The sequence below is a fragment of the Xenopus tropicalis genome, chromosome 6 (genome assembly GCF_000004195.4).
Source record: "Xenopus tropicalis strain Nigerian chromosome 6, UCB_Xtro_10.0, whole genome shotgun sequence".
In the NCBI taxonomy this organism is placed as follows: domain Eukaryota; kingdom Metazoa; phylum Chordata; class Amphibia; order Anura; family Pipidae; genus Xenopus; species Xenopus tropicalis.
Window position 1 is genome coordinate 2,802,413 of NC_030682.2, and position 24,787 is coordinate 2,827,199.

General features: G+C 60.1%; 1 protein-coding gene across 1 annotated transcript; it reads left to right on the forward strand.

Moving 5' to 3' along the window:
• On the forward strand, positions 1-24,447 carry LOC734083 (novel zinc finger protein). The gene is given in 3 exon segments (NM_001045758.1): positions 1-54; positions 21,408-23,034; positions 23,870-24,447. A coding segment is annotated over 1 exon segment (852 nt). The 5' UTR covers positions 1-54; positions 21,408-21,508; the 3' UTR covers positions 22,361-23,034; positions 23,870-24,447.
• Positions 24,448-24,787: the final 340 nt, after the last annotated feature.

Here is a 24,787-nt window from a genome sequence, read left to right on the forward strand (position 1 = left end):
AGAAGTGAGAGGCAGAGATTTCCCTCAGGGAGCGGCGGGAAGCGCATCCAGTGCGGGGGGGGGAGTCAGGGGTAACTCTCCTGCGGGGCGCTCCGCGTATCCCCGTATCCCCGGCCCCCGCCCCCGTATCCCCGGGGCGCGCGCCTCCGCGGGGTATCGCGCGCTATCCTGGCCCCCGCCCCCCTATCCCGGGGCCCCGCCCCCCTATCCCCGGGGGCCCGCCTCCCCCCGTATCCTGGCCCCCGCCCCCCCGTATCCCGGGGCGCCCCGCCAGTACAGCGGCACTGGCTTATAATTATTTTATTTAATGTTATTGGATGTTGAGGTCAGTCAGTGCGGTGGGAGGGTTATCTGTTTCATTGTCGAGTCGCGTGCGCCGCGAGTGAGTGGTGGCCCTTTATAGCCCCCTGGTTGAGTCCCTGATGTTGGCCGAACGCGGAATGAGTTTCCAGGGATCAGGGGAAAACTTCTAACAGTCTGTGTAACCTGGAGTGAGTGTGAGTGTGGTTTGGGGCGAGCCAGTGAATGATGTGAATGTGGGGTTGGGGGGGAGCCAGTGAGTGTAGGAGTGTGGGTTGGGGGAGCCCGGGCCGCCGCGAGTGGGGAGCCAGTGGGTTGTGAGTGTGGTTGGGGGGGAGCCAGTGGAGTGGTGAGTGTGGGTTTGGACGGGGAGCATGTGAGTGTGAGGTGGTTGGGGGGACCAGTGAGGGTGTGGGGGGGGAGCCAGGTGGAGTATGTGTGTGGTTTGGGGGGAGCCAGGGGCAGAGGAGGTGAGAACGGTGGAGTGGAAGGGGAGGGTGGAGGGACATATATACCACAAACTAACAATGTAAAAAAAAATTAAAGATAAGACCTACTTTCGGTGAGTGTGTGGTGTGGGGGGGACCAGGGTGAGTGTGCGGTTGGGGGACCAGTGAGTGTGTTTGGGGTTGGGGGAGTCAGGGAGTGTGTGTGTGTGGGGGGAGCCCACGTGAGTGAGTGTGTGGGCGGGGGAGCCAGTGAGTGTGTGTGTGGGTTGGGGGAGCCAGGAGTGTGTGTGTGGTTGGGGGGGAAGCCACGTGAGTGTGTTGTGTGGGTTTAGCCAGTGAGTGTGCTGTGTGGGTTGGTGGGGGAGCCAGTGAGTGTGTGTGTGGTTGGGGAGCCATGAGTGTGTGGGGTTGGGTGGGAGCCAGCTGAGTGTGTGTGTGAGGTTGGGGGAGCCAGTGAGTGAGTGGGTGGGGAGCCAGTGAGTTGTGTTGGGTTGGGGGTGGAGCCAGTGAGTGAGTGTGTGGTGGGGGAGACCAGTGAGTGAGTGTGTGGGTTGGGGCGGAGCCCAGTGATGAGTGTGAGTGTTGGTGGGGGGGGAGCCAGTGAGTGAGTTGTGGGTTGGGGGGAGCCAGTGAGTGTGAGTGTGGTTGGGGGACCAGGTGAGTTGAGTGTGGGTTGGCTGGGGGGCCAGTGAGTGTGAGTGTGGGTTGGGGGAGTCAGGAGTGTGTGTGTGGGTGGGAGGAGCCAGTGATGAGTGTGTGGGTTGCCGGTGGCAGCCAGTGAGTGTGTGTGTGGGTTGGGGGGAGCAGTGAGTGTGTGTGATGGGTGGGGGGGACCATTGTTGAGTGTGATGTGTGCGGTTCGGCGGGGGAGCCAGTGATGTTGTGTGTGGGTTGGGGGGGAGGCCAGTGAGTGTAACTGTTGTGGTTGGGGGGGAACAGTGAGTGTGTGTGTGGGTTGGGGGGAGCCAGTTGAGTATGAGTGTGGGTTGGGGGGGAGCCAAGTGAGTGTCATGTGGTGGGTTGGGGAGCCAGTGAGTGAGTGTGGTTGGGGAGCCAGGTGAGTGAGTGTGGGGTTGGGGGGAGCCAGTGTAGTGAGTGTGGGTTGGCAGGGGAGCCAGTGAGTGTGTGTGTGGTTGGGGAGCCAGTGATGAGTGTGTGGGTTGGGGGGGAAGCCAGTAGTGAGTGTGTGGGTTGGGGGGGAGCCAAGTGGTGTGGTGCTGGGTTGGGGAGACCGTGAGTGTGTGTGTGGGTTGGGGGGTGTGTGAGCCACGTAGTGTGTGTGTGGGTTGGGGCGGGAGCCATGTGAGTGTGTGTGTGCGGTTGGGGGAGCCATGTGGAGTGTGAGTGTGGGTTTGGGGGAGCACCAGTGAGTGTGGTGTGGGTTGGGGGGGAGCCAGTGAGTGAGTGTGTGGGTTGGGGGGAGCCAGTGAGTGTGTGTGTGGTTGGGGGGAGCCAGTGAAGTGGTGTGTGGGTTGGGGGGGAGCCAGTGAGTGTGCTTTTGTGGGTGGGGGAGCCAGGAGTGACGGGTGGTTGGGGGGAGCCCAGTGAGTGAGTGTTGTGGGTTGGGGGGGAGCCAGTGAAGTGTTGTGTGTGGGTTGGGGAGCATGAGTGTGTGTGTGGGTGGGGGAGCCAGTGAGTATGTGTGTATTGGGTGGCCAGTGAGTGTGGGTTGGGGGGAGGCCAGTGAGTGAGCGTGTGTGGTGGGGGAGCAGTGAGTGAGTGTGTGGGTTGGGGGGAGAGCAGTGAGTGTGTGTGTGGTTTGGGGAGCCAGTGAGTGTGTGTGTGGTTGCGGGGAGCCAGTGAGTGAGTGTGTGGGTTGGGGGGAGCCATGATGAGTGGTGTTGGGGGGAGCTGTGAGTGAGGTGTGGTTGGGGAGCCAGTGAGTGTGGGTGTGGTGGGGAGCCAGTGAGGAGTTGTGGGTTGGGGGGGAGCCAGTTGAGTTGTGTTGTGGGTTGGGGGGAGCCAGTGAGTGTGTGTGTGGGTTGGGGGGAGCCCAGTGAGTGAGGTGTGGTTGGGGGAGCCAGTGAGTAGTGTGATGGGGTTTGGGGGGAGCCAGTGAGTAGTGTGTGGTGGGGGGGAGCCCAGTGAGTGTGTGTGTGGGTGGGGGAGCCAGTGAGTGTGTTGTGGTTGGGGGGGAGCCAGTGGAGTTTGTGGGTTGGGGGGGAGCTGCACGTGAGTGTGTGTGGTGGGTTGGGGGGAGCCAGTGAGCGTGTGGGGTTGGGGGCGCAGTGAGGTGTTGTGTTGGGGGAGCCAGTGACTGTGTGGTGGTGGGGGCGAGCCAGTGAGTGTGTGTGTGGGTTGGGGGAGCCAGTGAGTGTTTGTGGGTTGGGGCGGAGCCAGTGAGTATGTGTGTGGTTGGGGGAGCCCAGTGAGTGAGTTGGTGTGGGGGAGCCAGTGAGATGTGTGTTGTGGTTGGGGGGAGCCAGTGAGTGTGTGTGTGGGTTGGGGGAGCCAGTTGAGTAGTATGGTTGGGGAGCCAAGTGAGTGAGTGTGTGGGTTTGGGGGAGCCACGTGAGTGTGTGTGTGTTGGGGGGGAAGCCAGTGAGGTGTGGTGGTTGGGCGGAGCCACCCAGCTCCCTGTGAGTGAGTGTGTGGCGTGCGAGGCGGGAGCCAGTGAGGTGAGTGTTGATGGGTTGGGGGGGCAGCAGTGAGTGTGTGTGTGGAGATTGGGGGGCCAGTGAGTGTGTGTGTGCGTTGGGCGGGAGCCACTGTGAGTGTCGTGTCTGGGTTGGGGGGAGCCAGTTGATTGTGTGTTGCGGTTGGGGGGAGCCAAGTGAGTGTGTGTGTGGGTTGGGGGGAGCCAGTGAGTGACGTGTGTGGGTTGGGGGTGGGAGCCATGAGTGAGGTGTGGGTTGGGGCGGAGCCAGTGGATTTGTGTGATGGGTGGGGGGAGCCAGTGAGTTGTGGTGGGTTGGCGCGGCGGGGAGCCATGTGAGTGTTGTGTGTCGGGTTGGGGACGCCAGTTGAGTGTGCAGATGTGGGATTTGGGGCAGCCAGTGAGTGAGTGTTGGTTGGGTGGGACCAGTGAGTGTGTGTGTGGGTGGGGGGAGCCATGTGAGTGTGTGTGGGTGGGGGCGAGCCAGTGAGTGTTGTGTGGGTTGGGGGGAGCCAGTGAAGTGAAGTGTGTGGGTTTTGGGGAGCAGTGAGTGTGTGTGTGGGTTGGGGGACCCAGTGAGTGTGCAAGTGTGGGTTGGGGGGCAGCATGTGAGTGAGTGTGTGGGTTGGGGGGGAGCCAGTGAGTTGACGCGTGGGTTGGCGGGGGATTGCCAGTGAGTGTTGTGTGGTGGGGGGGAGCCAGTGATGAGTGTGTGGTTGGCGGGAGCCAGTGAGTAGTGTTGTGTGGTTGGGGGGAGCCAGTGAGTGAGTGATGTGGGTTGGGGGGAGCCAGTGATGTGTTGTGTGGCGTTAGGGGGGAGCCAGTGAGTGTGTGTGTGGGTTGGGGGCGAGCCATGGAGTGGTGTGTGGTTGGGGAGCCGTGAGTGTCAGTGTGTGGGTTGGGTGCGGAAGGGGGGCCAGTGAGATGTGTGTGTGGGCTTGGCGGGAGCCAGTGATAGTGTGTGGGTTGGGGGGACCAGTGAGTGTGTGGGTTGGGGGGAGCCAGTTGAGGTGTGTGTGGTGGCGGGAGGGGCCGTGAGTGGTGTTGGGTTGGGGGAGGAGCCAGTGAGTGTGTTGTGGGTTGGGGGAGCCAGTGAGTGAGTGATGTTGGGGAGCCAGGTGGAGTGAGTGCTGTGGGTTGGGGGGAGCCAGTGAGTGAGTGTGTGGGTTGGGGGGGGAGCCAGTGAGTGAGTGTGTTGGGTTGGGGGAGCCAGTGAGTGAGTTGTGCGGGTTGGGGGCCAGTGAGTGTGTCTGTGGGTTGGGGCGGAAGCAGGACGTGAGTTGTGTGCGTTGGGGGGGAGCCAGTGATGTGGTGTGTGGGTGGGGGGACCAGTGAGTGTGTGTGTGGGTTGGGGGTGGGCAGCCAAGTGAGTTAGTGTGTGGTGGGGCGGGAGCAGTGATGTGTGTTGGGTTTGGGGAGCCACGGAAGTGAGTGAGTGTGTGGGTTGGGAGCCAGTGAGTGTGTGTGGGTTGGGGGGAGCCAGTGAGTGTGGGTGGGTGGGGGGCCAGTTGAGTGTGTGTGTGGGTTGGGGGAGCCAGTGAGTGAGTGTGTGGGTTGGGGGGAGCCAGTGAGTGAGTTTGTGTGGGTTTGGGGGGAGCCAGTAGTGAGTTGTGGGTGGGGCGGAGCCCAGTGAGTGAGTTTGGCGTTGGGGGAACGCCAGTGATGAGTGGTCCTGGGTGGGGAGCCAGTGAGTTTGTGTGTGGGTTGGGGGGGAGCCAGTGAGTCGTGTGTGTGGGTTGGGGGGAGCCAGTGAGGTGCACGTGTGGGTGGGGGGGCAGCAGTGAGTGTGTGGTGGGTTGGGGGGGAGCCCATGAGTGTGTGTGTGTGTGGGTTGGGGGGAGCCATGAGTGTGAGTGTGGGTTGGGGGGGAGCCAGTGAGTGTGTGGGTTGGGTTGGGGGGAGCCAGTGAGCTGAGTGTGTGGGTTGCGGGGGGAGCCAGTGAGTGTGTGTGTGGTTGGGGGGCGAGCCAGTGAGTGAGTGTGTCGTTGGGGGGAGCCACGTGAGTGAGTGTGTAGGGTTGGGGGGAGCCAGTGCAGTGTGAGTGAGTTTGTGGGTTGGGGGGGAAGCATGTTGAGATGTGAGTGTGGTTGGGGGGGAGCCAGTGAGTGAGTGTGTGGGTTGGGGGGAGCCAGGGAGTGAGTGTGTGCGTTTGGGGGGGAGCCAGTGACGTGTGAGTGAGTGTGTGGGTTGGGGGGAGCAGTGAGTGTGTGTGTGGGCTTGGGGGAGCAGTGAGTGTGTGTGTGGGTTTGGGGGGAGCCAGTGAGTGAGTGGTGGGTTGGGGGGGAGCCGTGAGTTGAGTGTGGGTTGGCGGGAAGCCAGTGAGTGTCGTGTGTGGGTTGGGGGGAGCCAGTGAGTTGTGAGTGTGGGTTGGGGGGAGCCAGTGGAGTGGTGTGTGGTTGGGGGGAGCATGTGAGTGAGTGGTGGTGGTGGCGGGGGAGCCAGTGAGTGTGACTGTGGGGTGGGGGGGAGCCAGTGAGTGGGTGTGGTTGGGGGGACCATGTGAGTGAGTGTGTGGTTGGGGGGGAGCCAGTGAGTGAGTGTGTGGTGGGGGGAGCCAGTGAGTGCAGTGTGTGGGTTGGGGGAGCCAGTGAGTGTGTGTGTGGGTGGGGGGAGCCATGTGAGTTGCTGTGTGGGTTGCGGGGGGAGCCAGTGAGTGTGTGTGTGGTGTCGGGGGGAGCCAGTGAGGAATGTGTGTGTATGGGGGAGCCAAGTGAGTGTGTGTGTGGGTTTGGGGGGAGCCAGTGAGTGTGTGTGTGGGTTGGGGGGGAGCCAGTGAGTGTGAGTGTGGGTTGGGGAAGCCAGTGAGGTGTGTGTGGGTGGGGCGGGGAGCCAGTGAGTGAGCGGTTGGGGGACAGTGAGTGTTGTGTGGTTGGGGGAGCCAGTGAGTTGTGTGTGTGGGTTGGGGGGGAAGCCAGTGAGTTGAGTGTGTGGGTTGCGGGGGAGCCAGTGAGTTGTGAGTGAGTGTGTGGGGGTTGCGGGGGGGAGCCAGTGAGTTGATGGGGGGGGGGCAGCCAGTGAGTTGAGTGTTGTGGGTTGGGGGGAGCAGTGAGTTGAGGGTGTGGTTGGCGGGAAGCCAGTGAGTGTGAGTTGAGGTGTTGGGTTGGCGGGGGGAGCCAAGTGATGTGTGTGTGGGGCTGGGGGAGCCAGTGAGTGTGTTGTGGGTTGGGGGAGCAGTGAGTGAGTGTGTGGGTTGGGGGGGAGCCAGTGAGTGTGAAGTGTGGGTTGGGGGAGCCAGTGAGTGTGTGTTGGGTTGGGGAGCCAAGTGGAGTTGGTGAGTGTGGGGGGGGGCAGCCAGTGAGTGTGTGTGTGGGTTGGGGGGAAGCCAGTGAGTGCAGTGTTGGGGTTGGGGAGCCAGTGAGTGTGTGTGTTGGTTGGGGGGAGCCATGAGTGTGTGTGTGGGTTGGGGGAGCAGTGAGGAGTTGTGTGGGTTTGGGGGGGAGCCAAGTGAGTGAGTGTGTGGGTTGGGGGAAGCCATGTTGAGTTGTGAGTTGAGTTGTGTGCGTTGGGGGGCCAGTGAGTATGTGTGGTGGGTTTGGGGGGAGCCAGTGAGTGTGTGTCGTTTTTCTGGGTTGGGGGGAGCCAGTGAGTGTGTGTGTGGGTTGGGGGGAGCCAGTGAGTGAGTGTGTTGGGATTGAGGGGGGAGGCAGTGAGTGAGTGTGTGGGTTGGGGGGGAGCCAGGGAGGTGTGAGTGAGTGTGTGGGTGGGGACCGTGAGTTGTGACTGTGGGTTGGGGGGGGAGCCAGTGAGGTGAGGGAGCTGTGTGGGTTGAGGGGGGAGCCAGTGAGTGTGGTGACTGTGGGTTGGGGGGCGCCAGTGAGTGTGTGGGTTGGTTGGGGGGGAGCCAGAGTGAGGTGTGTGTGCGGTTGGGGGAGCCAGTGAGTGTGACTGTGGTGGGGGAGCAGTGACTGTGAGTGTGTGGGTGGGGGGAGGCCATGAGGTGTTGTGGGTTGGGGGAGCCAGTGAGTGTGAGTGAGTGGTGGGTTGGGGGAGCCAGTGAAGTGAGTGTTGTGGGTTGGGGGGGTGGGACCCAGTGAGTGTGAGTGAGTGTGTGGGTTTGGCTTTGACGGGCGAGCCAAGTGAGTTGTGTGTGTGGGTTGGGGGGAGCCGTGAGTGTGATTGAGTGTGGGTTGGGGGAGCCAGTTGAGTGTGACTGTGGGTTGGGGGGGAGCCAGTGACTTGTGTGTGGTGGGGGGAGGCCAGTGATGAGTGTGTGGTTTGGGGGGGCCAGGAGGAGTGTGTGGGCTTGGGGGGGAGCCAGTGAGTGTGCAGGAGTGTGCTGAGGTTGGGGGGAGCCATGTGAGTGTGACTGTGGGTTTGGGGGGGGACCGAGACTGATGTGTGTGGGGTTGGGGGAGCCAAGTGAGTGAGTGTGGCGTTGGGGGGAGCCAGTGAGTGTGTGGGTGGGGGGAGCCAGTGAGTGAGTGTGTTGGAGGGGGAGCCATGAGTGACGTGTGTGGGTTGGGGGCAGCCAGTGAGTGAGTGTGGTGGCGGGGGAGCCAGTGAGGAGTGTTGTGGGAGAGCCAGGAGTGAGTGTGGGTTGGGGGACAGTGAGTAGTGTGTGGGTTGGAGGGAGCCACAGTGAGGTGAGTGAGTGTGTGGAGTTAGGGGGGAGCCAGGAGTGAGTGTGTGGGTTGGGGGGGAAGCCAGTGAGTGTGAGTGAGTGTTGGTTGGGGGCGGAGCCAGTGAGTGTGTGTGGTATGGGGGGGGCCAGTGAGTGAGTGAGTGTGTGGGTTGGGGGGAGCCAGTGAGTGGAGTGAGTGTGTGGTTGGGGGGGAGCCAGTGAGTGTGACTGTTAGGGTTGGGCGGACCATGTGAAGTAGTAGTGTGTGGGTTGGGGGGGAGCCAGTGACTGTGTGTGTGGGTTGGGGGGAGCCAGAGTGAGTGTGGGTTGGGGAGGGAGCAGTGAGTGAGTTGTGGGTGGGGGGGAGAGCCATGAGTGAGTGTGTGGGTTGGGGGGGAGCAGTGCAGTGAGTGTGCTGGGTTGGGGGGGAGCCAGTGAGTGAGGGGGTTGGGGAGCCAGTGAGTGAGTGTGTGGCGTTGGGGGTGGGGAGCCAACTTGAGTGAGGTGGTGGTTGGGGGAAGCCAGTGAGTGTGTGTGTGGTTGGGGGGGAGCCAGTGATGTGAGCGTGTGTGGGTGGGGGGCGGAGCCACTGAGTGAGTGTGTGGGTTGGGAGGAGCCAGTGATGTGTAGTGTGTGGGTTGGGGGAGCCAGTGAGTGTGTGTGGGTTGGGGGAGCCGTGAGTGGGGTGGGGGGAGCCAGTGAGGGGTGGGTTGGGAGGAGCAGTGAGTGTGGTGGGTGGGGGGGCCCAGTGAGTGGGTGTGGGTTGGGGGGAGCCAGTGAGTGAGTGTGTGGTATGGGGGGGAGCCAGTGAGTGTGCATGTGTGGGTTGGGGCGGAGCCCAGTGAGTGAGTGTGGGTTGGGGGGACCAGTGAGGTGAGTGTGTGGGTTGGGGGGAGCCAGTGGTGTGACGCGAGTTGTGTGGTTGGGGGGGAGCCAGTGAGTAGTGTGTGGGTTGGGGGAGCCAGTGATGTGATGATTGTGTGTGGGGGGAGCCAGTGAGTGTGCTTGTGGTGTGGGGGGGAGCCAGTGATGTGGATATAGAGAGTGTGTGGGTGGGGGGCCAGGAGTGTGAGGGCATGGGTGGGTTGGGGAGCCAGTGAGTGTGACTGTGGTTGGGGGGGAGCCAGTGACTGTGTGTGTGGTTGGGGGGAAGCCAGCTGAGTGATGTGGGTTGGGGGGAGCAGTGAGTGAGGTGTGGGTTGGGGGGAGCCAGTGAGTGAGATGGGGTGGGGGGGAGCAGTGAGTGAGTGTTGTGGGTTGGGGGGAGCCATGACGTGAGTGTGGGTTGGGGGGAGCCAGTGAGTGTGTGGTGTGGTTGGGGGGAGCCAAGTGATTTGAGTGTGGGTTGGGGGGGAGCCAGTGAGATGAGTGTGTGGGTTGGCGGGGGAGCCAGTGAGTGGAGTGAGTGTGTGGTTGGGGGGAGGCCAGTGAGTGTGAGTGAGTGTGTGGGTTGGGAGGGGAGGCAGTTGAGGTGTGTGTGGCGTTGGGCCGGAGCCACGTGAGTGAGTGTGTGGGTTGGGGGGGAGCAGTAGTGGAGTGAGTGTGTGGTTGGGGGGGAGCCAGTGAGTGTGACTGTGGGTTGGGGAGCCAGGAGTTGGGTTGGGGGAGCCATGAGTGAGTGTGGGTTGGGGAGCCAGTGAGTGTGTGTGTGGTTGGGGGCGGAGCCCATGACGTGAGTGTGGGTTGCGGGGGCAGGCCAGGGAGTGAGTGTGTGGTGTTGGGGGGGAGCCAGTGAGTGTGTTGGTTGATCAGGGGAGCCAGTGACTTGTGTGTGGGTTGGGGGGAGCCAGTGAGTGAGTGTGTGGGTTGGGGGGAGCCAGTGAGTTGTGAGTGTGGGTTGGGGGGAGCCATGTGAGTGTGTGTGTGGGTTGTGGGGAGCCATGAGTGTGGGTTGGGGGGGAGCCAGTGATTGACTCAAGTGTGTGGGTGGGGAGCCAGTGAGGTGTGTGTGTGGGTTGGGGGAGCCAGTGAGTGTGTGTGTGGGTTGGGGGGGGAGCCAGTGAGTGGTGTGTTGGGTTGGGCGGGAGCCGTGAGTGTGTGTGTGGGTTGGGGGAGCCAGTGAGTTGTGTGTGTGGGTTGGGGGACCAGTGAGTGTGTTGTGTGGGTTGGGGGGAGCCAGTGAGGTGTGTGTGGGTTGGGGAGCCAGTGGTGTGTGTGGGGTTGGGGGGGGGGAGCCAGTGAGTGTCGACTGTTGGCTTGGGGGAGCCAGCTGGTGTGTGTGTGGGTTGGGGGAGCCCAGTGAGCGTTGAGTGTGGGTTTGGGGGCAGCCAGTGAGTGTGTGTTTGTGATGTGGTGGGGGGAGCCCACTGTGAGCCGTGAGTGTGGTGGGGGCAGCCAGGAAGTTGATGTGTGAGTGTGGTTGGGGGGAGCCAGTGAGTGAGTGTGTGTGGGGGGGAGCCAGTGAGTGTGTGTGTGGGTTGGGGAGGCAGTGAGTGTGGTGTGTGTTGGGGAGCAGGCCAGTGAGTGTGTGTGTGATGTCGGTTGGGGAGCCAGTGAGCGTGAGTGTGATGGGGGGAGCCAGGAGGTGTTGTGTGGCGTTGGCGGACCAGTGAGTGTTGGTGGGTTGGGGGAGCCAGTGAGTGTGTTGTGTGGTTGGGGGGGAGCAGTGAGCGTGAGTGTGGTTGGGGGCAGCCAGTGAGTGTGTGTGTGAGTGTGGTTGGGGAAGCCAGTGAGCATGAGTGTGGTTGGGGGCAGCCAGTAGTGTGTGTGTGAGTGTGGGTGGGGGGGACCAGTGAGTGAGTGTGTGGTTGGGGGAACCATAATGAGCAGTGAGTGTGAGGTTGGGGGGAGCCAGTGAGTGTGTGTGTGGGTTGGGGGAGCCAGTGAGTGAGTGTTGGGTTGGGGGAGCCAGTGACTGCTGTGTGTGGTTGGGGGAGCCAGTGGATGAGGTGTGGGTTGGGGGGAGCCAGTGAGTGGTGTGTGGGTTGGGGGGAGCCATGTGAGTTTGTGTGTGGGTTAGGGGGGGACCAGTGAGTGTGTGTGTGGGTTGGGGGGAGCATGTGAGTGGATGTGGGGTTGGGGGAGCCAATAGTGTGGGTGTCCGTTGGGGGAGCCAGTGAGTGTGTGTGTGGTTGGGGGGAGCCACGTGAGTTGGTGTGTGTGTGGGTGGGGGAGCCAGTGAGTGTGTGTGTGGGTTGGGGACCAGTGGTGTGTGCTGTGGGTTGGGGGGAGCCAGTGAGTGTGTGTGTGGGTTGGGATGGGGAGCCAGTGAGTGTGTGTGTGGGTTGGGGGGAGCCATGAGCCGTGGTGTGGTTTGCAGGGGCAGCCAGTGAGTGTGAGTCCTTGGGTTGGGCGGAGCCCAGTGTGCGGAGTCTGGGTTGGGGGCAGCAGTGAGTTGTGGGTGAGTTGGTTGGGGGGAGCCAGTGAGATTGTTGGTTGGGCGGGAGCCAAGTGAGCGTGAGTGTGGGTTGGGGCGGGAGCAGTGATGTGTGTGTGGGTTGGGGAGCCAGTGACCTGTGTGGGGGGGTTGGGTGGGAGCCAGTGATGAGTGTTGGGTTGGGGGGGAGCCCAGGAGTGTGTGTGCTGGGTTGGGGGGTGAGCCAGTGAAGTGAGTGTGTGGAGTTGGGGGGAGCCAGTGAGTGAGTGTGTGGTGGGCGAGCCAGTGAGTGAGTTGTTGGGTTGGGGGAGCAGGGAGTGTGTGTGTGGCGTTGGCGGGGACCAGTGAGTGCAGTGTGTGGGTGGGGGGGAAGCCCATGGTGTGTGTGTGGGTGGGTGGGGAGCCAGTGAGTGTGTGGGGTTGGGGGAGCCAGTGAGGTGGAAGTTGGGGGGGGGAGCCAGTGAGTTATGGGTGGGTTGGGGGTGAGCCAGTGAGTGTGTGTTGGTTGGGGGGCCACGTGAGTCTGTGTGTGGGTTGGGGGAGCCAGAGAGTGTGGTTGTGGGTTGGGGAGCCAGTGAGTGTGAGTGTGTGTGTGGGTTGGGGGGAGCCAGTGAGTGAGTGTGTGGGTTGGAGCGGGGAGCCAGTGAGTGTGTGTGTGTGGGTTGGGGGGAGCCAGTGAGTGTGTGTGTGGGTGGGGGGAGCCAGTGAGTGTGGGTTGGGGGGAGCCAGTGAGTGTGTGTGTGGGTTGGGGGGAGCCAGTGAGTGTGTGTGTGGTTGGGGGGAGCCAGTGAGTGTGTGTGTGGGTTGGGGGGGAGCCAGTGAGTGTGAGTGTGGGTTGGGGGGGAGCCAGTGAGTGTGTGTGTGGGTTGGGGGGGAGCCAGTGAGTGTTGTGTGTGGGTTTGGGGGGGAGCCAGTGAGTGTCTGAGTGTGGTGTTGGGGCGGAGCCAGTGAGTGTGTGTGTGGGTTGGGGGGAGCCAGTGAGGTGTGTGTGGGTTGGGGGGGAGCCAGTGATGGTCAATGTGTGGGTGGGGGGAGCCAGTGAGTGTGTGTGTGGGTTGGGGGAGCCAGTGAGTGAGTGTGTGGGTGGGGGGAAACCAGTGAGTGTGTGGGTTGGGGGGAGCCAGTGAGTGTGGGTGGGGGGAGCCAGTGAGTGTGTGTGTGGGTTGGGGGGGAGCCAGTGAGTGTGTGTGTGGGTTGAGGGGGGAGCCAGTGAGTGAGTGGTGGTGGGGGGAGCCAGTGTGTGTGTGGGTTGGGGGGAGCCAGTGAGTGAGTGTGTGGGTTGGGGGGAGCCATGAAGTGAGTGTGTGGGTTGGGGGGAGCCAGTGAGTGTGTGTGTGGTTGGGGGGGAGCCAGTGAGTGTGTGTGTGGGTTGGGGGGGAGCCAGTGAGTGTGTGTGTGGTTGGGGGGAGCCCAGTGAGTGTGTGTGTGGGAGGGGGGAGCCAGTGAGCTGTGAGTGTGGGTTGGGGGGAGCCAGTGAGTGTGTGTGTGGGTTGGGGGGGAGCCAGTGAGTGTGTGTGTGGGTTGGGGGGAGCCAGTGAGTGTGTGTGTGGGTTGGGGGGGAGCCAGTGAGTGTGTGTGTGGGTTGGGGGGAGCCAGTGAGTGAGTGTGTGGTTGTGGGGGAAACCAGTGAGGTGTTGTGGGTTGGGGGGGAGCCAGTGAGTGTGGTTGGGGGGAGCCAGTGAGTGTGTGTGTGGGTTGGGGGGAGCCAGTGAGTGTGTGTGTGGGTTGGGGGGGAGCCAGTGAGTGTGTGTGTGTTGGGGGGAGCCAGTGAGTGAGTGTGGGTTGGGGGGAGCCAGTGAGTGTGTGTGTGGGTTGGGGGAGGCCAGTGAGTGAGTGTGTGGGTTGGGGGGAGCCCAGGAGGAGTGTGTGGGTTGGGGGGAGCCAGTGAGTGTGTGTGTGGGTTTGGGGGGAGCCAGTGAGTGTGTGTGTGGGTTGGGGGGGAGCCAGTGAGTGTGTGTGTGGGTTGGGGGGGAGCCAGTGGTCTGTGTGTGGGTTGGGGGGGAGCCAGTGAGTGTGTGTGTGGGTTGGGGGGAGCCAAAGTGAGTGTGTGTGGCAGTGGAGGCGGCGGGAGCCAGTGTGTAGTCTAATCGCTGTGACTGGTGAGTATTTACGGGGGGCGCTCCCAGTGCGCAGTTCTGTGACTCGTGTCCACGTTGCGGGAGCCAGTGATCGTGCATGTGTGTTGGGAGCCACGTGATGAGTGTGTGGGTTGGGGGGAGCCAGCTGAGCTGTGTTGTGTGGTTTGGGAGAGGAGCCACCGCTGACAATGTGACCAGTGTGTGCGTGGGGGCGGGAGCCAGTGAGTGTGTGTGTGGGTTGGGGGAAAGCCAGTGAGTGTGTGGGTGGGGGGAGCCAGTGAGTGTGTGTTTGGGTTGGGGGAGCCAGTGAGTGTGTGTGTGCGTTGGGGGGAGCCAGGTTGAGTGAGTGTTGGTTGGGGGGCGTAGCCAGTGAGTGTGGTGTGGGTTGGGGGGGAGCCAGTGAGTGTGTGGGTTGGGGAGGAGCCGTGAGTGTGTGTGTGGTTGGGGGGGAGCCATGGTGTGTGGGTTTGGGGGAGGAGCCAGTGAGTGTTGGTTGGGGGACCCAGTGAGTGTTGTGGGTTTGGGGGGCCAGTGAGGTGGGTTGGGGGAGCCAGTGAGTGAGTGTGGGTGGGGGGAGCCAGTGAGTGAGGTGTGGTTTGCGGGGGAGCCAGTGGAGTGGAGTGGTTGTTGGGGGGGAGCCAAGTGAGTGTGTGTGTGGGTTGGGGGAGCCAGTGAGTGAGTTTTGTTGGGGAGCCAGTGAGTGTGATGTGTGGTTTGGGGGAGCCAGTGAGTGATTTTATGCCATTTTATAGTGTGTGGGTTGGGGGGGAGCCATGTGATGATGTGTTGCGTTGGGGGAGCCTTATGTGTAGTGAGTGTTCGTTTGGGGGAGCCAGTGAGTGTGTTGTGGTTGGGGGAGCCAGTAAGGTTGTGTGTGGTGGGATTGGGAGCATATATTTGGTTTTGGGAGCCAGTGAGTGGTGTGTGTGGTGGGAGCCAAGTTGAGTGGTGTGGGTTGGGGGAGCCCAGTGCAGTTGTGTGTGTGGTTGGGCGGTGAGCCAGTGAGTGGTGTGTGTGGTTTGGGGGGGAGCCAATGAGTGAGGTGTGTGGGTTCTTGGGGGCGGGAGCCAGTGAGTGGTGTGTGGGTTGGGGGGAGCCAGTGAGTGTTGTGGCGTTGGGAGAGCCAGTAGGGGTGTGTTGGGTTGGGGGGACCCAGTGAGTGTGATGATTGTTGGTTGGGGGAGCCAGTGGGTGGGTTGGGGGGAGCCAGTGAGTGAGTGTGGGTTGGGGGAGCCAGTGAGTGATGTGTGGGTTGGGGGAGCCAGTGAGTGAGTGTGTGGGTTGGGGGGAAAACCAGTGAGTGTGTGTGTGGTGGGCGGAGCCAGTTGAGTCGTGTGTGGGTTGGGGGGAGCCAGTGAGTGTGTGTGTGGGTTGCGGGCATGAGTGTGTGGTGGTTGAGGGGGGGAAGCCAGTGATTGTGTGACTGTGAGTTGGGGGCAGCCAGTGAAGTGTGACTTGGGTTTGGGGGCGGGAGCAAGTGATGAGTGGTGTGGGTTGGGGGAGCCAGTGAGGTTGAGTGTGTGGTGTGGGGATCCAGTGAGTGTGTGTGTGGGTTGGGGGGGAGCCCAGTGGTGAGTGTGTGGGTTGGGGGGGAGCCAGTGAGTGTGTGTGTGGGTTGGGGAGCCATGAGTTGTGGGTTGGGCGGACCATGGAGTGTGTGTGTGGGTTGGGGGGAGCCAGTGAGTGAGTGTGTGCGTTGAGGGCGCGGAGCCAGTGAGTGTGTGTGTGGGTTGGGGGAGCCAGTGAGGTGTGGGTTGGGGAGACCAGTAAGGGTGTTGTGTGGGTTGGGGGACCCAGTGAGTGTGGTGTGGGTTGGGGGAGCCAGTGATGTGGGTTAGGGGGGAGCCGTGATGGAGTGTGGGTTGGGGGGGAGCCCAGTGAGTGAGTGTGTGTTGGGCGGGGAGCAGTGAGTGGTGTTGGGTTCGGGGGGAGCCAGTGAGTGTGTGTGTGGTGGGGACACAGTGAAGTGAGTGTGTGGGTTGGGGGTGGAGCCGTGCAAAGTGTGTGTGTGTTTTGGGGGGGGAGCCAGTGCAGTGAGTGTGTGGTTGGGGTGGAGCAGTGAGTGAAGTGTGTGGGTTGGGGGGAGAGTGAGTGTGACTGTAGGCGGGGGAGCCAGCTGATGTGAGCGTGTGGTTGGGGAGCCAGTGAGTGTGTGGTGGGGTTGGGGGAGCCAGGAGTGAGTGTGTGGGTTGGGGGAGCCAGTGAGTGTGTGTGTGGGTTGCGGGGACCAGTGAGTGCTGTGTGTGGGTTTGGGCGGAGCCAGTGAGTGTGTTGTGGTGGGGGGAGCCAGTGATGGTGTGTGGTTGGGGGGGAGCCAGTAGTGAGTTGTGGTTGGGGGGGAGCCAGTGAGTGGTGGTGTGTAGTGTGGGTTGGGGGGAGCCCAGTGAAGTGTGAGTGTGGGTTGGGGGGAGAGCCAGTGCGATGTGAGTGTGGGTTGGGGGGAGCCAGTTGAGGTGTGTGTGGTTGGGGACGCCAGTGAGTGAGTGTTGGGTTGGGGGGGAGGCCAGTGAGTGTGTGTGTGTGGTGGGTTGGGGGGGAGCCAGGAGTGTGAGTGGTTGGGTGGGGAAAGGGCCCAGTTTTGGGAGTGTCGTGTGTGGTTGGGGGAGCCACGTGAGTGCTGAGTGTGGTTGGGGGGACCAGTGAGTGTGAGTGTGCGGTGGGCGCGCGGTGAGCAGTGAGTGTGTGGTGGTTGTGCGCGGGAGCCAGTGAGTCGTGAGTGTGGATTGCGGGGGGAGCCAGTGGACTGTCGTGTGTGGGTGGGGGGGGAGCCAGTGAGTGAGTGTGTGGCGTATGGGCGGGGCCAGTAGTGTGATGCGGGTTGCGTGGGGGAAGCCAGTGAGTGTGTGTTGTGGGTTGGGGGGGAGCCAGTGAGTGTGTGACTGTGGGTTGGGGGCGAGCCAGTGAGTGTGTGTGTGGCGTTGGCGGGGGGAAGCCATGTTGAGTGTATTGTGTGGGGTTGGGGAGCCACGTGAGGTGTGGTGGCGTTGGGGGACCAGTGAGTGTGAGTAAGTGTGGGTGGGGCGGGACCAGTGAGGTGGGTTGGGGGAGCCGAGTGAGTGAGCGTGTGTGGGTGGGGGGGAGCCAGTGATGGGTGTGGGGGGGGGGGTGAGCCAGTGCAGTGCGTTGTGTGTGGTTGGGGGGAGGCCATGAGTGTGTGTGGGTTGGGGGAGCCAGTGAGTGTGTGTGTGGATTGGGGGGGAGCCAGGTGAGTGTGGTGTGGTTGGGGGGAGAGCCAGTGAGTTGTGTGGTGGGTTGGGGGGGAGCCAGGTGTGAGTGGGTGGGGGAGCCAGTGAGTGTGTGTGTGGGGTGGGGGTAGCATGAGGTGTGTGTGTGGGTTGGGGGAAGCAGTAGCGTGAGTGTGGGTTGGGGCAGCCACGTGAGTGTCGTGTGTGAAGTGTGGTCTGGGGGGAGCCCAGTGAGCTGTGGCTTGGGGGGGAGCCAGTGAGTGAGTGTGTGGGTGGGGGGCAGCCAGTGAGTGTGGTGTGAGTGTGGTTGGGGGGCAGCCAGTGAGTGTGTGTGTGAGGTGGGTTGGGGGGAGCCAGTGACGTGTAGTGTGGCTTGGGGGGGAGCCAGTGAGTGAGTGCTGTGGGTTTGGGGCAGCCAGAATGAGTGAATGTGTGGGTTGGGGAGCCAGTGAGTTGAGTGTGGCGTTGGGGGGAGCCAGTGAGTGTGTGTGTGGGTTGGGGGAGCCAGTGAGCGTGAGTTGTGGGTGGAGGAGCATGTGAGCCGTGAGTGTGGTTGGGGGAGCTAGTGAGTGTGTGTGTGAGTGTGGGTTGGGGGAAAAGCCAGTGAGTGTGTGTTGGTTGGGGGGGAGCCAGGTAGCGTACGTGTTGGGTTGGGGGGAGCCAGTGAGTGTGGTTGGGGGGAGGCCAGTGAGGTTGTTGTGGGTGGGGGGGAGCCAGTGACTGTTGTGTGTGGGTTGGGGGAGCCAGTGAGTGTGTGTGTGTGAGTTTGGTTGGGGGGAGCCAGGAGTGAAGGTGTGGGTTGGGGGGGAGGCCGTGAGTGTGTGTGTGCGTTGGGGGGGAGCCAGTGCGCGTTGAGTGTGGGTTGGCGGCGGAGCCAGGTGAGTGTGTGTGCTGGGTTGGGGGGGGAGCCATACTGTGTGTGTGGGTCGGGTGGGAGCCAGTGAGGTGTGTGTGGGTTGGGGGGGAGCCAGTGAGTGTGGTTGGCGGGGACCAATGAGTGTGTGTGTGAGTGTGGGTTGGGGGAGCCAGTGAGTGTGGTGTGAGTGGGCGTTGGGGGGGAGCCAGGTGAGATCTGGTGTGTGTGAGTGTGGGTTGGGGGGGAGCCAGGTGAGTGTGTGTGTGAGTGTTGGGTTGGGGAGCCGAGTGGAGTTAGGTGTTGGGTTGGGGGGAGCCAAGTGATGTGGGTTGGGGGGAGCCAGTGAGGTGTAGTGTGTGGCGTTGGGGGCGGACCCAGGTGAGTGAGTGTGTCGGTTGGGGGACAGCTGTAGTGTGAGTGTGGTCGACATGGGTGGGAGCCAGTGAGTGGTGTAATGTGGTTGGGAGCCAGTGAGTGTGTAGGTTGGGGGGAGCCAGTGAGTGTGTGTGTGTGGTTGGGGGGGGTCAGTGAGTGTGTGTGTGGCGGTTGGGGGGGTCAGTGAGTGTGTGTGTGGTGGGGGGGCAGGAGTGAGTGTGGTTGGGGGGAGCCAGTGAGTGTAGTGTGGGTTGGGGGGAGCCAGTAGTTTTGTTGTGGGTTGGGGGGGAGCCAGTGAGTGTGTGTGTGGGTTGGGGTGGAGCCATGAGTGTGTTGGGGGGGAGCCATGAGTGTGTGTGTGGGTTGGGGGGAGCCAGTGAGTGTGTTGTGTGGGTTGGGGGGGAGCAGTGAGTGTGTGTGTGGTGGGGGGAGCCATGAGTGTGTGGTGGGGAGCCAGTGAGTGGATGTGTGGTTGGGGGAGCCAGGTGAGTGTGTGGTGGTTGGGGGGGAGCCAGTGAGTTGTGTGGTGGTGGGGGCGGGAGCGGAGCCAGTGAGTGGTGTTGTGGGTTGGGGGAGCCAGTGATGACACTGGCAGGTGTTGGGGGAGCCAGTGAGTGTGTGTGTGGGTTGGGGGGGAGCCCAGTTGAGTGGGTTGGGGAGCCAGTGAGTGTGTGGTGGGTTGGGGGTGCCAGTGAGTGTGTTGTTGGGTTGGGGGGGAGCCAGTGAGCGTGAGTGTGGTGGGGGCAGCCAGTGAGTGTGTGTGTGAGTGTGGTTGGGGGGCAGCCAGTGAGCGTGAGTGTTGTGGGGGGGGAGCCAGTGAAGTGAGTGTTGTGGGTTGGGGGGCAGCCAGTGAGTGTTGTGTGAGTGTGGGTTGGGGGCAGCCAGTGAGTGTGTGTGTGAGTGTGGTTGGGGGGACCAGTGAGGCGTGAGTGTGGCTTGGGGGGAGCCAGTGAGTGAGTGTGTGATTGGGGGGGAGCCAGTTGTGAGTGTGGGTTGGGGGGGAGCCAGTGAGTGTGAGTGTGGGTTGGGGGGGGCCACCAGTGAGTGGGTGTGTGGGTTGGGGGAGCCAGTGAGCGTGAGTGTGGGTTGGGGAGCCAGTGGAGTGTGGGTTGGGGGGAGCTAGTGAGTGTGTGTGTGAGTGTGGGTTGGGGGGGAGCCAGTGAGTGTGTGTGTGGGTTGGGGGGGAGCCAGTGAGCGTGAGTGTGGGTTGGGGGAGCCAGGTGAGCGTGAGTGGGTTGGGGGAGTGAGTGTGTGTGTGGTTGGGGGGAGCCAGTGACTGTGTGTGGTGGGGTTGGGGGGGAGCCAGTGAGTGGTGTGTGGTTGGGGGGGGGAGCCAGTGAGTGGTGTGTGGTTGGGGGGGAGCCAGTGAGGTGGTTGGTTGGGGGGGAGCCAGTGAGTGTGATGGTAGTGTGGGTTGGGGGGGAGCCAGTGAGTGTGTGTGTGGGTTGGGGGGGGAGCCAGTGAGTGTGTGTGTGGGTTGGGGGGAGCCAGTGGAGTGTGATGGTGTGGGTTGGGGGGGGAGCCAGTGAGTGTGGGTTGAGGGGGGAGCCATATGAGTGTGTGTGTGAGTGTGGGTTGGGGGAGCCAGTTGAGTGTGTGTGTGAGTGTGGGTTGGGGGGGAGCCAGTGAGTGTGTGTGTGAGTGTGGGTTGGGGGGGAGCCAGTGAGTGGGGTGTGAGTGTGGGTTGGGGGGGAGCCAGTGAGTGAGTGTGTGGGTTGGGGGGAGCCAGTGAGTGTGGTTGGGGGGGGAGCCAGTGAGTGGTGTGTGGGTTGGGGGGGAGCCAGTGAGTGAGTGTGTGGGTTGGGGGGGAGCCAGTGAGTGTGATTGTGGTGGGGGGGAGCCAGTGAGTGTGTTATGGGTTGGGGGAGCCAGTGAGTGTGTAGGTTGGGGGGGAGCCAGTGAGTGTGTGTGTGGGTTGGGGGGGGTCAGTGAGTGTGTGTGTGGGTTGGGGGGGGTCAGTGAGTGTGTGTGTGGGTTGGGGGGGAGCCAGTGGCAGAATCTCAGCGATAAAGCAGGGCAGGACTGCTGCTTACAATGGGGGGATCAGATAGGATCTGTGCCACTGTGACAGAATGCTCTGTTATACAGATAGCTAGAATCTCAGCCATAAAGCAGGGCAGGACTGCTGGCTTACAATGGGGGATCAGATAGGATCTGTGCCACTGTGACAGAATGCTCTGTTATACAGATAGCTAGAATCTCAGCCATAAAGCAGGGCAGGACTGCTGCTTACAATGGGGGGGATCAGATAGGATCTGTGCTACTGTGACAGAATGCTCTGTTATACAGATAGCTAGAAATCTCAGCCATAAAGCAGGGCAGGACTGCTGCTTACAATGGGGGGATCAGATAGGATCTGTGCCACTGTGACAGAATGCTCTGTTATACAGATAGCTAGAATCTCAGCCATAAAGCAGGGCAGGACTGCTGCTTACAATGGGGGGATAGGATCTGTGCCACTGTGACAGAATGCTCTGTTATACAGATAGCTAGAATCTCAGCCATAAAGCAGGGCAGGACTGCTGCTTACAATGGGGGGATCAGATAGGATCTGTGCCACTGTGACAGAATGCTCTGTTATACAGATAGCTAGAATCTCAGCCATAAAGCAGGGCAGGACTGCTGCTTACAATGGGGGGATCAGATAGGATCTGTGCCACTGTGACAGAATGCTCTGTTATACAGATAGCTAGAATCTCAGCCATAAAGCAGGGCAGGACTGCTGCTTACAATGGGGGGATAGGATCTGTGCCACTGTGACAGAATGCTCTGTTATACAGATAGCTAGAATCTCAGCCATAAAGCAGGGCAGGACTGCTGCTTACAATGGGGGGATCAGATAGGATCTGTGCCACTGTGACAGAATGCTCTGTTATACAGATAGCTAGAATCTCAGCCATAAAGCAGGGCAGGACTGCTGCTTACAATGGGGGGATAGGATCTGTGCCACTGTGACAGAATGCTCTGTTATACAGATAGCTAGAATCTCAGCCATAAAGCAGGGCAGGACTGCTGCTTACAATGGGGGATCAGATAGGATCTGTGCCACTGTGACAGAATGCTCTGTTATACAGATAGCTAGAATCTCAGCCATAAAGCAGGGCAGGACTGCTGCTGACAATGGGGGGATCAGATAGGATCTGTGCCACTGTGACAGAATGCTCCGTTATACAGATAGCTAGAATCTCAGCCATAAAGCAGGGCAGGACTGCTGCTTACAATAGGGGGGATCAGATAGGATCTGTGACAGAATGCTCTGTTATACAGATAGCTAGAATCTCAGCCATAAAGCAGGGCAGGACTGCTGCTGACAATGGGGGGATCAGATAGGATCTGTGCCACTGTGACAGAATGCTCTGTTATACAGATAGCTAGAATCTCAGCCATAAAGCAGGGCAGGACTGCTGCTTACAATGGGGGGATCAGATAGGATCTGTGACAGAATGCTCTGTTATACAGATAGCTAGAATCTCAGCCATAAAGCAGGGCAGGACTGCTGCTTACAATGGGGGGGGATCAGATAGGATCTGTGCCACTGTGACAGAATGCTCTGTTATACAGATAGCTAGAATCTCAGCCATAAAGCAGGGCAGGAGTGTTGTTTTTCTAGAATAAGGAAATAAAAATTTTGAACTTGAATTAAATGCTGAATTACTTTCGTTTTCCCTTTTTACATATTTACATGAAATAAAGAAGAGGGTGAGAAGCCCCGGAAGTCAACAATTTCAGATTTTTTTGGATAAAAACAAGAAACCATCAGACAAGACAAATCTGAGAAAAAGCTTTAGTGCAATGAACATTCCCAACTCCCAGATGGAACTTCCCTCAGTGGCACAAAACTACGAATGCCCAGAATGTGGGATAAGATTCTGGACAAAAAGCTGCCTTAATAACCATCAGGATGTTCATAGCGGGGAGAAACCATTCACATGCACGGAATGTGAGAAAAGTTTCAGGCAAAAACAAGCTCTTAAAAAACACCTGAGAACTCACACAGGGGAGAAACCATTTGCATGTACAGAATGTGGGAAAAAATTCCCTAGGAAGTATCATCTGGTCATCCACCAGCACAGTCACACCGGGGTGAAACCATTCATGTGCACCGAGTGCGGGAAACGCTTCTCCCAGATCAGCAACCTGCACAACCACTTCAAAATTCACAAAGGGGAGAAACCCTTCTCTTGCTCAGAATGCGGGAAGAGCTTTCGGCTAAAGATCGACCTGACCCGCCATCACACGGTTCATACGGGGGAGAAACCATTCACTTGTACTCAGTGCGGGAAAAGCTTCTCTACCAGCAGCAATTTGAGTTCACACCGAAGGCTCCACAACGGGGAGAGACTTTTCACGTGTACGGACTGCGGGGAGCAGTTCATCCGGAAGTACCGGCTGGAAGAACACGTTCTGATTCACGCCGAATATAATCCCTTTACGTGTACGGAATGCGGGAAAAGCTTTTTCAGTAAGAGGAGCCTCCGACTCCACCACGCAACTCACACGGCGCTGAGACATTTCCCCTGCGCGGAATGCGGCAAGGTTCTGTGTTCCGAGAAGTACCTCATCAAGCACCAGAGAACCCATATACGGGGACAGAATGTACGGAACCTTAACCTGCCAAGTCCAGTGGGCAACAGCGCCATGTAGTTTATATGGGGATGGAACCTCTCACTTGCACAGAATGGGGTTCCCCCAGTAGTAGCTTCTCCTCCCCCAGAACATTCATATACGGGAAGAGAGGCCACTGTGTATTTCTCCCATGATTCTCCCATGCCAATGTTCCCTACTGGCAGACATAACTGCCCAGCGAATCATATTCTAAGGTACAAACATATATGGATATTGCCTACAAGCAAATACGAGCAGTTACGGCAGGCAGGGCCGGAACTAGGGGTAGGCAGAAGAGGCAGCTGCCTAGGGTGCAATGACTGGGGGCGTCTCCTGCCTACCCCTAGTGCTACTTTGTCATTGCCTCCGCCGCTTGTCATTAGCGGCGGAGGCAATGACCGATCTAATCGCCGTGCCCCCTGTGCTTTGGCGCGCATGTGCCGTTCGGGGGGGAGCGGGGAGGTGGGCGGAGTTGGCCGACTGGGTTGCCTAGGGCGCCGGGTTGGCTTGGCCCGCCCCTGACGGCAGGGGTGGGCAAAACATTGATCGCGGTCCACCAGTTGATCCCCCGTGGTTTCTGGTGGACTGCGTTGAAGCTGGGAAAAGCGGCGGTTACATTGGGTATGCGTACGTTCGTGGGGAGGGGCCAAAAGTTGACCGCGGGGGGGAAAAAGTCTGGGCACCCCTGAGTTATGGGGTATGTTTATCGAAGGGTGACGTTTAGTGCTGGGCGGTATACCGGTAAAAACCGATCACCGGTGTTTTTTTTGAAACCGATATGCATTTTCTACATACCCCCATACCGGTGTGCTGAATACTTCCGGGTGCGCACGTGACGTCAGCGCGCACACTCTACAAAAGCGCCATCGCATTCAGAGTCGGATACCAATGTGAGCTGTCGGGGGTGGGGGTGCCTGGCAAGTAATTATATTTTATGTGAAGGGGATGGGGGGGTGTTATTTATGTGAAGGGGATGGGGGGGTGTTATTTATGTGAAGGGGATGGGGGGGTTGTGATGGGGTGGGGTGGGGGGTTATATTTATGTGAAGGGGATGGGGGGCTGTTTGGGGTGGGGTGGGGGGGTGTGCGGATGGGGGGTGTTTGGGGTGGGGGGGTGTGTGCGGATGGGGGGTGTTTGGGGTGGGTTGGGGGGGAGTGTGCGGATGGGGGGGGTGTTTGGGGTGGGTTGGGGGGGAGTGTGCGGATGGGGGGGGTGTTTGGGGTGGGGTTGGGGGGTGTGTGCGGATGGGGGGGTGTTTGGGGTGGGGTGGGGGGGTGTGTGCGGATGGGGGGTGTTTGGGGTGGGGGGGGTGCGTGCGGATGGGGGGTGTTTGGGGTGGGGTGGGGACGTGCGTGCGGATGGGGGGGTGGGGGGGCTGCGTGCGGATGGGGGGGTGTTTGGGGTGGTGGGGGGGGTGCGGGTGGCGGGTGTTTGGGGTGGTCACCTAATCATGCATGGGGAAAAAAAAATACCGTCAAATACCGTGATACCGATATAATTTTGAAAAATACCGTGATATAAATTTTTGGTCATACCGCCCAGCACTAGTGACGTTAGAGCTTTCCGCAGTGAAATTCCGCCCCTATGAGTCCCTGGGGGAGTTAGTAGGGTGTAATGGGAGGTGCATCAATATTAACAGTTTAACGACCCTTTGTGTAAATGTCCTTTTCTGTTATTAACGTAAATATGACTTTGGGGCAGATTTAGTCGAATAAACTTTATCCATTTTATTTTTAATTGACAGAAAGTAACACCGCTGAGCTGTTTCTCCTCTTTTCTCTCAGTTGCCATCTTGTCTCAGAAATGGGCAGTTTCAGAGCCAGAACTAGGGGTATGTGCCATGGTGGGGGTCACTATTCCTAAAAAAAAAATAATATATGCCACTCCCACTGCTCTAAGCCTGGCCTGTCCCAGCTGGATCGGCAGAGGTACAATAAGGCGGTGTTCTTGCCAGAGGTGCCGGATTTCTCCCCAGTTTCCCTTGGGGTTTCCGAGTGAATGATGTGAGACCAATGATGATCTTCTTTACTGGTGTTTGTACCAGTAGGAAACTGCCCTAGAGGCGGGGCTAAATTTCTCTGTAGGCACTTGGGGTTCTGATGAAATAGTAAAAAGATGAAATGATTATCAAAGTGCAAAGAGAATTGTAATTATTCAAGGGATTCCTCCTCCCATGTAACTGGAGGAGTCCCAAGCCGGACTTGGATTTCTTACTATTGAGTGCTATTCTGATACCTACTGGGAGCTGCTATCTTGCTCCCTTCCCATTGTTCTGCTGATCGGCTGCTGGGGGTAAGGGGGGATATCACTCCAACTTGCAGCGCAGCAGTAAAGTGTGCCTGAGTCTGAGCTTTCAGCCAGCGCTACACATTAGAACTGCTTTCAGCTAACCTATTGTTTCTCCTACTCCCATGTAACTGGAGGAGTCCCAAGCCGGACTTGGATTTCTTACTATTGAGTGCTAT